At 42.9% G+C, this 12014-nt stretch overlaps 1 protein-coding gene across 1 annotated transcript; it reads left to right on the plus strand.

Annotated features, from left to right (window-relative positions):
- The first annotated feature begins 4294 nt into the window (after nt 1-4294).
- Nucleotides 4295-11554, plus strand: MNS1 (meiosis specific nuclear structural 1). The gene is made up of 9 exons (XM_080626277.1): nt 4295-4418; nt 4589-4716; nt 5576-5678; nt 6502-6731; nt 7463-7679; nt 7758-7865; nt 8448-8705; nt 9616-9741; nt 11336-11554. The coding sequence occupies exons 1-9, from the start codon at nt 4326-4328 to the stop codon at nt 11432-11434; spliced, it is 1362 nt and encodes a 453-aa protein (XP_080482403.1). The 5' UTR covers nt 4295-4325; the 3' UTR covers nt 11435-11554.
- Nucleotides 11555-12014: the final 460 nt, after the last annotated feature.

Consider the following 12014-nt stretch of genomic DNA (forward strand, 5'->3'; position numbering starts at 1 on the left):
ACCTGGTGTAGCTGCACTACACTGCAATTTTTATCTTTTAAGATGCTCTCTACAGACTACTTAAGGACTCTGTTTTGGTGTTATCCCAACCTTTTAACTACAGTAACAATTATTTCATGTCCAAGCAGCAAAAATACCTTCTGTGAGAAACACTGGAGAGTAAGATCACTGTGGCGTAAAATTCATCTGTGGTCTTTGGAACTTACGTATTCAGTTGTTAAAAACCGTGTGTCTCCTCAGAGGAGCAGGTGGGTGCTTTATAAACCTGAATGCATCAGTAATAAATACTATCAGGAAATGTTGAGAACGCTGTTTACACAGGAATACATGCTGTACAAAGCTGTGGATATAAATGCATTCCAGTAGTTTGTCATGTCAGGCTTTAGACACACAGCTCACAGCTTTTACTCGTGACCAGAAGAACTGAGCAGAGGTGAAAGAACAAAAACCAAAGACCATGGTGCCCCTAAAAGAGACTGATTTCTGTTCGTGTCCTTTGCACAAACATCCTTTCTGGCCAGAGACACTGTTTAATCTTTGGAAACTCAGTACTACAGCTAAATACCCATTAAACCATGTTTTTCTCATTATGAACAGCTGTATTTTTGTTTAACGCATTTGAGGCACTATTTTTGTTCCTTGTAGTATTTTTGTTTACAGCCCATAATGTCATAAGTAAAAGATCTCTGCTGCTGCCATGGGACATGCTTTTTCCCTACTGCTGCAGGATAATTAAAAACCCAACAAGTTAGTGCTAAGATTTTCTTGACAGTGATAGCCCCTTAGCTGCTAAATCTGCTATCCCATCCATCACTGATCTCAAGCAAAGCAAGCATTAGTTTCTCTGTGGCTTATCTAGGTCTTTAGTAGATCAATAGCACAGCTCAGATGTTTCAGACTCTTCCCTGTTAGTTCACATTTATCTTTTCATCCAAAGAAGGTAAATTACCTCACAGAGAAGCTGTGTTATCCCCAATAGCGGTTTATAATGTTGCAAAATCAGCATGACCCACGTATCTTATCTCAGCTGGAATGCATTTGTCACTGTCTCATGTTATGATCATCTGGTAAAACACCCTAGAAAAGAGGTAAACCTGCAAAATAGCTTCACCATTTTCATTTAATGACCTTTTCTGCTATGTGCTCCTGTACCACCCTCTATTTAAACTGCTAAAGTAAAGGGAAGGTTCTTTTTTCCCTTTAATGCTCCATTTAATCACTTTTATCATTAGCAAAAATGTTCATGCCTCAGCAGACTTCACTTCTGCTGTCATAAGTTGATCTGTATGTGGTGATATTTGAGTCTGAGAACTGAATCATTTATCAATATCCTACGTTAACCCTCAGAAAGGACTGCTGAGTTTAATCCTACATTTGTACAGTTGGGTGCTGCTTACCTGAAGCTTGTCAGGACCTGGGAGTGTTTAATGCTGTTAGGAAAAAGGAATGAGATGCAGGTCACTGACGACTAAGCTGTAACCATGCTGCTGCCAGAAGAAATGCTCTATGAAACAGGAGTGTGATAGCAATTATGCAGCTGGGACTCATTCTTTTCCGAACTATAGTAAAGTGGATATTTCATTATCTGTTATTCTAAAAACTTCATAAACTATATTATGGAAAGAAAGCTTAAACATAAACACACTTGTAAGGAGCCTGATCCAGCTGGTTGCAAAAGCTACATTCTTACTCAAGCAAGCTGAGCAACTCTGGGCTGAACTCTGTTCTGCAAGTGTGAAATTCTTAGGTCTTTAACTGTGAAATTAGCTGGTGCCATCAAGGAGGTCTGCTTTTTGACATGAAGAAAAGGTAGGTCTGCCTTCAACACAGTGCTCGACTTCTTCCCAGATAGGAACATACATGGGGGGCCCCTACCTGGAGCAGTGACCTGCTGTGATGGCACAGCTGAGAGGAATAGCAAAAGCAGATGCTTGCTCCTCAGGTGGAGGTAGATCTTGCAGCGGAGGTGACCTTGCTGAGGAGAACAGGATGTGCTTGGAGGAGAAGAAGGACACAGGACAGAAGCGCTTGCCCAGGTGCAGGTGCACTACCCATGTGCCTGCACCCCTCGTGTTTGCGGATAACCTGGACACGGGGGTGCAGCCAGTGCCTGGGGACCGGAGAGCATCCTCTGGGTGCTGTGGGGAGTGCACCAGGAACTAAGCTGGGCTCCTGCCGAGAGGCACAGTGTGAGTCTGAGCAGCCAGTGGTCACAAACTGGAAATGGGGAAGTTGTGGCTCAATGTAAGGAATTGAAAAGTAGACATTAAGACAGCAAAGCTTTAGGACGGGAGCCTGTAGTTCCTGGGGGAGGTCTCAAGAAGAGATGGGACCAGCGGTTGTATTTGAAATGGAAGAAATTACTGTTTTCCATCTTCTAAGTATTCAGTGTAACAAAAGGAACAGGGCAAGGATATATTGGGTGTTTCTCTGGAGTGTTTTCCCTTCCTTGTTCTCACCGTGGAACACTGTACTTGCCTTCCTTTGGAAATCTGCACACACAGTACTGAACTGTCCCTGTGGCTTAATTTATAGTCAGGAAAATAATCACAGCATTAAAGTTGAAGAGTTTCTGAGCACAAACTGCCATAACGTATTGAGGATACAGTAATTCTCTGGTTGCTTTTTCTTTGCATTTTAAACACACTGCAGCTCATCTGAGATGCATGGGAAAGAAAAGAACAATGAGGCACCAAGGCCTGGAAACATCAAAATGTTATTCCTTTGGGATCTCACTGGATATTAGTGCTGTGGTTTTTTCGTTCTGTGGATATGCTGCTCACAAACACTTTACATGCAAATACAAGCAACCTCTTAATATTAAAAAATACCTTTTGAATGGTCTGTTTGTCTCCTATGTGTGTGTGTGTGTGTTTTCAAGCATTTTTACTCCCGCCTTTGTGTCTGAGAGCCTTGCTGCCCTGGAGACTGAATCCAGGTATACTTCTGTTCTCATCTTAGAGTGCTGCTGTTCCCAGCTGAGGACATCATGTGAGCAAGGATGAGATTTTTTGCACCTGGCAGTTATTTGCTGTTATTTCCAGACGTGAGGGGTCCTCATTTTGTTTCTTTGTTGGTAAGAAAGAGAACTCCATTTATTTCCAGTGTGTCATGTTAGCTCTTCACTGAGGAGATGGGACAGCAAAAGTATCTTTCGAACCTTTATCCTTTCACCCCATGACACCTCCAAACCTTGAGCACTGGAAGTCAGTGCTGGCACAGTGCAGTTAAAAGCTTCCTTCTTTCTAAGTAAGTCAGCACATTGGAGTCACTGGGGGATACTGGTAGAGAAAGTTCATGAGCTTTTTCTCTCATCTCTATCGGTATGCTTTTAGTTAAAGACATGGTCTCCTATAGTTTACTCCCCCCACAGCATTGTGGGAAAACCTTTGTCATGAAAAAGGCAAAAAACAGCTAAAGCTTCAGAAAGAATTCCACTCATTTGGGAGATTTTATAGAAGATTAAGAATCAATTTAAAACAATGACTATTCTTATGTATCTAGATATAGGTATATCTAGTACTGAATTAATAGAAATATGCAGACTTATTTTTACCCAGTTCTGAGAGGTGATGTTCTCTTAAGCTTTATTCATTTGGTAAAGTAGGTTAACATTAATGAATTTTAAATACTGCTTCGCCTAAGCTTTTGTGGCCTTAGTTTCACATCACTAGGCAGAAAGGAAAACAGTGGTGTGAAAAGCGGTAGAAGTGCTTGGGCAGGGTTTGGGGATGAATCCTTCTGGGAGCAAAGCCATCCCAGAGCATCCCTCTGGGGTGCGCACTTGTGTGCGGTGTAACGGCTCTCTCAGCCACCGTCTTGCTCCAATCAACGTCACCCACATCCACCTTCTGCATGCCGCTGGCTGCCGGTTTCTCCCCTGTGTGGTTGCCCCCCCCCCCGCCTGGTTGGGATCCAGCACAGCAGTTGTGAGGGACAGAAACACTGAGCCGAACGCTGCCCGGTACGAGCCGCGGTTACCGGTGAGAGCAGCCGGCGCCCGGACGCCCTGGCCGCTTGCCTCAGCTCCGCGGACCGCCCAGCTCCTGCCGCGGCCGCGCCCACCTGGTACGTATAGGGCCGGCCTGCCCTTTCCACCAATCAGCGCGGCGGGCTTCCCGGAAGTTAAACCTGTTCCCTGCCCTTCCTCCCGGCCGCGTCGCTCGTTGCCATGACAGCGGCGGCGCTGGCGGGCGGCAGCCATGGTGGGTGTCGGGAGAGGGGAGCCGGGCCTGGGGCTGTTCCTGTTCAGTCCTGTGTCACCCACTCGGTCTTCTCGCCCGCAGGCGTTCGTGGAGCGGGATGCGGGGCGGGTAGAGGCCTCGATGGACGCGGAGGAGCGGAGCGGGCGGCGGCGGGCTGTCAGGCTGTGGGCGGCGCTGGAGCAGGAGCAGCGAATGGAGGAGGCCGTGCGGCAGGTGAGGGGGACCGGGGCGCTGGGGTCGGCGCTCGGCGGAGAGCACGGAGAGGTGGTGCCGCTGCCCTGGCAGGTCGCCTTCCGAATGCGCAGTCCTGCAGTTTGCCTGGTTCCAGCTGTGGGTGCAGCTGCGGGGGGAGAGGCGTTACGGGGACTGTTTGTTCTGGTCAGGCCGAAGAGAGCAGAGCCCGGAGGCAGCTGCAGCTGGAGCAGGAGGAGAGGCAGGCGGCAGAGCTGGCGAGGTTGAACCGCGAGAAACTTAAAGATGAGAGGATAAGGCAACAAATAAGACAGAACAGGTAACGCTTTACAGAGCTCAGTACTTTATTTAACTAGCTGCTGCTGTAAATCATTCCCAACGCTGAAAAGTGTGCTTACAGAAGCATGCAGCCTGTCGTGTACCTCCTGTTTGCTTTTTATTTCTCTTGATTGCGTTTTGACTGAGCCTTAGATGCAGTGAGATTGTAGGACGGGATCTTTTCAAGCCACAGAGGCAGTTCTAGTGTGCTCCAATCAGATGCATAACTTTTTCTTTACAATAGGCTTTAACTTCCTAAATTTGTGCAATAGAGAAGATCATAACTGGAAAAAAAACATGGGAAAAGGTTGATTTTGAGCAGTGGTTGGGAGAAGGCTGTGGCCAGAGCTGTGTCTGCAAATGCCAGAGGTGTCAGAGAAGAGCAGTGGAAGCGGAGGTGGGACAGGGGAGGTGTGACAAGGCTGTGCCCTCAGTGGGGTGAGACACCGAAAGTTGTAGCAGAAGCAAAAATGAATTTGAGCTGGGAGGAAAAGTTATTTTAAGAGTAAGGTTTGATAAGTTAATTTTAAGCAAATTTTGTCAATAAAGATTGCTATGAATGTTTTGAATATATGCTTACGTATATACTTAAAGTTACACATTTCTGTAAGCATGCATATTCATAGTATGTGTGTATTTATGTAGTTAGATGTAAAGTATGCCCGACTATTGACAGCATATGTAGAAATACAGATAACTCTTTTTTTAAAACAAGCGTTCTTTTCGTGCTTTTTCTAGAGCAGTATTTTTGCCTGAAAAATATTTTTTTAAATTGTGTTTAAGCAGTGATGGAAATTCCATTTTTTCCTATAGGTACTTCCTTGTAACAGGATAAATGTCTTATCTCTTCATCTCCCCAGTCTTGAACTTCGGGAGCTGGACAAGAAGCTGAAATTCGCTTACATGAACAAGGAGCGAGCTGCACAGATCGCTGAGAAGGCAGCTCTGCAGTATGAGAACATGGTAATGAGCTGCACCCAAGTGCAGGGGCTCGTTGTAGGGATGGTGCTGAGCACCTTTCCTTTGCCACTGAACTTGCTATCTAAAACAGTGTTCGATGTGGGCATGGGGGGTGTGTTGAAAATGGGGTGTTAATGAAGGACTAATTATCTATCAATAACCAGCTATAGAAAAGGTTTGCTTTGTTATTGCAATCAAAGTAGCAGAATAAAGCTGTGTGAATGGAGAGTTTTTATTTTACTGGCTTTGTAATATTTATCGAAGTTAAAACTGTGGCACGTGTAGAGCAAGTGCTTGTTGTAGTGAATCATTACCTCAGAAGCAGATTGTTGGAAATGGTGTTACTACACATCTATCTGAAGAACTTCAGAGAGAATTGTGAACTTGTATTTATGTGTAGAATAACACTGGTGATCAGGCAGATGATTCTGATTCCACAAATGTTTTATACACAATTCAGTTTACGCAGATTGTACTAAAGACAAGAGTTGACTGAGGATGTTCTGTGGCGTTAACCCACATCCAGTCATTAAGCTGATCATAGTTTTGCTTGTGCTGAATGTCCTGCTTGGTCTTCGTTCAACATGCAGCTTCCTTAAAGTATTGTTTGTTCCCTTAAGTTGTTTAGATATTGAGGGTTCTCTTCAAGGGTTCTGCTTACTGAATTAAGCTATTAGGCATGTTCAGCACTGCATTTATAGACTGAGGTGGAAAACATTCCTTTTTTTGTAGTGCTGTGTAATTCCTTTTTATATTGTGTGTATTTTCATAACAAGTGGTATTAGTGGGAGTAAAAAGGAATCTTGCTTTGCTTTTCTCCCTATAGATACGTGAGGGTGAAATAGCTCAAAAGATGAAGGAAGAGCATGAAAGGGCAATAAGAGAAGAAAGTACTGCAGAACTGAGGCGAAAGGAGGAGAAAATAACATATCACAGAGAACTGGAGAAACAGGTTGAGGAACAAGAGAGGAAGAAGCAGGATGCTTATGAACAGTTTCTAAGAGAGAAACTCATGATTGATGAAATTTTAAGAAAGATCAATGAGGAAGATCAAATGTTAGTTACTTTTAATTTTTATTATTTATTAGTTTGAAGCAAAACAATTCATGTACTTCTGTGTAGAAAACTAATTCTTATACATTTATTTCATAGACTAAGGCCCATTTTAGTTTTCCTTGGTCACATTTTACTGACAAGAGACTGACTTGTTGGATTTTGCTGTATAAACATCAGAGTGTTCCAGCCAGCCTTGCGTCCTTGTTCCCCAAACACAAAATCCAGCTGATTTCAAGGCGTGCTTCCATTGGGCCCATTGTGCTGGAAATTGCTGCGTGTCACTGATTTCCGCCTCTCCTCCTGTCCCAGCCTGTTTGTGAGAGATGTTGTGTGTCTGTCTTAGGAACAGGGAGAGGAAAGGAGGTTCCTGAGGGCAGGGTGGTAGTGTCTCTGTGGTGGGGTAGCAGTTAGTATAAATAAAAAGTGTAGGAGATGCTGGTGCCATTAGGCTATTGGGCTTCCTCCTGGTTTTGATTTGACAGAGCGTGTATGAAATGCAGTAGTAGTGAGTACCCATATGTGCAGTCTGTCCTCCTGAAGAAAGGGGTTAGACATAAGATTCCTTTTTTGGGGCAATTCATAAATAAATAAGTATGTTCAGTTTAGGTATGTAAATAGATATGGAGAATCATTAAATCTTAGTCTTTGGAATGCTGTTAGCGATGAGCATATGGTCTGTTTAACATGACTCTGCACCATGTTAAATAAACATTTTTTTCCATCTTCTACAGAGAAAAACAACTGAAGTTAGCTAAAATGAGGGAAACTCAGGCACATATTGAAGAATATAAAAAAGATCAAGCTATCTGGGTGAGAAGGAAACAGGAAGAGATGGAAGAAGAAAATAGGAAAATTATGGAATTTGCCAACATTCAGCAACAAAGAGAAGAAGATTGGATTGCTAAAGTTCGACATGCTGAGGAGAGAAAACAAAGAGTTCAAAGCATGGTACAAAAATTTACATTGTAGAAATAAGATTCTTGTACATTCTTGTCTTTATTTAGAAATCTTTCCTTCTTGTGGTAGATTGCCCAGAATCTGGAAAAAGAACAACAGAAGCGTGAAGAACAAGAACAAATTCTCCAAGAGCTATATCTGGAAGAACAAGCGGAGGCAGAAAGGAAGAAGGAGATGGTAAGTGCTGGCAGGTAGGTGAAGTAGAACCTGTGCAGTGGGAAGGAAGGGGAATATTTCACTTTCACCGGGCTTCTGCGGATACACGGATATTGTCGTACTTGTCAGATACCAGTTTTTTTAATATGCTGTATGTATGTTAATGTGTACCTGTGCATAACCTGTTAAGGGAAAATGCAAGTGGAGAGAGGATTATTGCAGCTTTGCTGTAATTCCTCCAGAACATTCAGGCTAATAGAACTGGTCTGGGTGAAACTTCTATAAAATAAAATTAGTGGTTATGCAGGAAAATGTGTAGTTTATGGAACACTTGTAGCTATGGGCAGACAAGTCTAAACAGACCAGATACAAAATGTAAAGAGAAAATGAAAACTTTGAATCGCTGATCTAGACGATATGTAATAAAGTGAATGCAAGGGCAGTATTTTACATCCCTTCGCTTCTTCTGACATCTTTGTGATGGAGCGTTGCTCCTTCAGCTTTTGCACATGTCACTGGAGTTGTGATGCTTTAAGAACATTGAGTTGAGAGTTTCCCAAAGTATGTTCAGTAGCAGAGCCTTTGATTACATTTCCTTTACAGGCAGAAATGGAAAAGAGACTAAGGCAGCGCCTAGACTTGCGGCAAGCATACGAAGAGCAGTTGGCTCTGAAGGCAGCTGTGCGACAAACTATGCAAGAAGAGGAGCAAGCCTTCAGACAACAGATGTTGGCCAAGTTGGCAGAGGATGATCGCCTTGACCAACTGAATGCTCAGAAACGAAGAATGAAACAGCTTGAACACGGAAGGGCTGTGGAGAAACTTATTCAAGACCGTCGCCAACAGTTTGTTGCAGATAAAGTAAGAGTTTTCATATTCGCCTTAGGTTGGAGCCAAAGGGTTTCAATGAGGACACTCCTGCTATCTGAAGTGACAAGGCTGTTGTTACTAGGGAAAGGTGACAGGGGACTTGCAGAGAAATGTGCAGGGGAAGCAGGCTTTTGGTTTGGTTTGCTGACAAGTGCAAAATGTCTTCTTCAAGCTAACTTTTTTTTGTAGCTCAAGTCAACAACATCCCTAAAGCCCTGAATACTTGACAGGCTCTGCAAATCCCTCCTCAGGAGCCATGGGGGGTCAGTGGCGTACTGACAGCAGTCAGCTGGTGTACTATGCTGATAATGATGCATGAAAAGGGGCAGTCCCAGCCTTGGCTTTAGATTAAGTCTCTTGAATTATCATCTGAGGAGGAAAAGCGTGAACTGAAAACAAGTCACAGAATCCTCTGCTGTGGTTTTTGGACCCATTTGTAGGGTATAAGCCACATGTGCAGTGTGAATTGCGATTTCTACTTATCAGCATGAGACTGCATGCCTGTTTCTCCTTTTCTTGGAGTAGCACAGAAGGGCAGGAACAGCCTAACTTGTCTGAGAGCCAGGAAGCAACCAAAACTTAACTACCTCAAAAAAGGCTTCCAGTGTGAGACCACATGCTTACCCAGCAGACCGGCCTTGTGTCTTGCCATTCAGTCTTCTCTTTTCTCTGACATTTTTTTCTCGTTACCAAATCCATATTGTTTAAACAGTGCTTTGGGGTTTTTTACATAAACTTTTCCACCCTTTTCAAATGAATTTCCTGTGACCAGGAGTTAGTAAGTGGAAGTTCAGAATTTACTCCACTAAAAAACTTTTCTCTTTATACTGTGGTGGATATTGGTGGAAGCAAATGTTTAGAGAGCTGAAACTGCACTGTTACGAGAACTTCTTTACTGTAGGAGCGGGAACTTGAAGACAGACAGTTGGAGGCAAAGAGAGAAGAGAAATTCCGGGCAATTGTTGAAGAAGAGAGACAGAAACTCTTGAAGGAGCATGCATCTAAATTACTGGGTTATCTTCCTCCAGTAAGTGAATTGTATTTTCAGTGCTTTAAATGTTTGCCCTGTTTAAGGTGAAGTTGCAGAGCTGTGTCAATTCCTGGAGTCAGTGGGTGTCCTTTATTGCGTCAGCTGTCCTGAGCTCACCCTTTCCTTTTTCCTTTCTTTTTTGTGTCTATATGGTTTGGGAAGCAATTTACCAAAATACTCTTTCTGTAAGAGGGGCTTTGGGCTCTACTGCAGTGCGGATGCCTTGTACAGAGCTTGCTGAAAGCTCCTACCGTGTTTTGCATGTCCAGTTTTTGGAGTACGGCATGCAAGTTCTAGAGCAGGGCTCTGCTAGCTGGAAAGGGGTCTGCTGTATCTTAAACCCCATTTCCACCATGCTTCTCAGTTGGGGTCTGGAGAGCAATTTCTTACAGTGTTGCCTTCTCCTCCCAGTCTTCTGTTCCCAAAGGAACAAGGCATTGACTCTGCTGTGTTTCAAAGCTCACTGCATCCATCCATCCATGTGTTTGTTAAGAGTTAAAAAGATGGAAGCAGTCACTGTAACAGGAACAAACTGCCATTTATTTTGTATTACACTTTGTAATCAGAAGGATCACCTAGTGGGACACAAATGAACAAGGAGCTGCTGTAGGGATCTGGAAATGTGTTTACATTTCTTACTTTTTAAAGAAATTCTTCAATACTGGAAAGCACTGTAAATGTAGTGGAGTGTAATTTTTATTCAAATATTAATACACTGATTTGGTCATGAATTTGTAAAATTTGGAGTGAATTATTTTCTGATGTAGATTTAATAAAAGATAACCCTAATGGGCAATATTCTGGTATAGTTTTCTGGTTTGAATTTGTTGCTGTAGGAAGTCTTGGTGATGTCAGTGTCCAGGGCTCATGCCTGCTCCATGATATTGATGTTCTGCTTTGTTCTTTCCTCTGCTTCAACACTGTATCTGAATCCTGTAGTCATACATATGTTACTTTGCTCAAAATGGTTAAATAGAAAAGTGCTAATTCTAAAGTATCCAATATAAATGCAATTTGTAGTTTATTTTTTTCCTTAAGTGCTGCCTTAAGTGTGTTCTGTGGGTCATACACATTTTTAGCCCTAAAATTAATTTAGAATTAGAGATCCTGATTCCCAGGTTCCCTTGCTTCCCTTCCCCAAAACGTAATTTCTGATGAAGTTGTTCAGTATCAGTTGATTTCCAGAATGATGTCTTTGTATGGGCTAGTTCAGTACAACTAAAGGTGGAGACAGAGCCTTGCCTCAACCAGCGCCTCTCCTCTTGATTTCACTGACCTGTGCCGACTATGAATGCTTCCATTAAGAGAATGCAGATGAATGTTGTCTTTTGCGCATTGCACATGCTGAAATCTTTATGCAGTTCTTGCCATCGTTTGTGTGAAACAAAAAAGAGGCAGTTCTAGGTCAGCACCCAGCACACCCGTTTGAATTCAGACTCATCTGTGAAGTTTTGTGACAGTTCTCAGGGCTGTTTGTTTCAAAGGTGACACCGGAACCAGGATACAAGCTACGGCACTCTCTTCCCTGGAAAATTTCAGAGATCTCTCTGTGTTTTACCTTCCAACGTGTGTTTGTTTCCCCTCACTGCAGGGAATACTCAGAGATGAAGGTGACATCAATATGCTTGGAGAGGATTTTAGACTGGCGTATCAGAAGAGAAGAGACAATGCACTTCCACAAGAGAGCTGAAACTTCCCCCATCTCATCTCCGGGTTTGCCACTAGGTGTCACCGGATTTCTAATGAAAACTTCCATTTGCTGTTAACATTGAGGAACTCCTTTTTAACATCATAACAAGTCTCCATTTTAAGGCTGGGGCTCTAAACTGACGAGCATTTAGCTCTGCATTTTCCATCAATAAACTGTTACAGAGTACTCAAGTAGTCTTAGTCAGTGCTGTAGCAATACTAAAAATGTTTTCTCCAGCAACTCTGCAGAAACATAAGCTAGTGCAAATTCACATAAGGTTCTATTAATGCACTATTTCTGTTTGTAACTTAGAAGATTTATCTACACTGGCATTATGCTATTAAAAAATGCTATTAAAATACTCATCTAGATGTAGCTACATCTCATCTCAGAGGGGTATATCTGAGTTAGTTGTTTCACTGTTAGGTCCTGTTACTTGGCTGGTAGGATCTATGCAGAGACATTTTTCCATTTTGAGGTCAGAAACACCGTTTATACCTTTCTTTCAGTGCATAAACCTACTGTTTATCTGGCACCTTCCTATTCAGTTACTCTGAGGGAGGAATCTGCTAAAATAGCT

The sequence above is a fragment of the Psittacula echo genome (genome assembly GCF_963264785.1).
Source record: "Psittacula echo genome assembly, chromosome: 10".
Taxonomy (NCBI): domain Eukaryota; kingdom Metazoa; phylum Chordata; class Aves; order Psittaciformes; family Psittacidae; genus Psittacula; species Psittacula echo.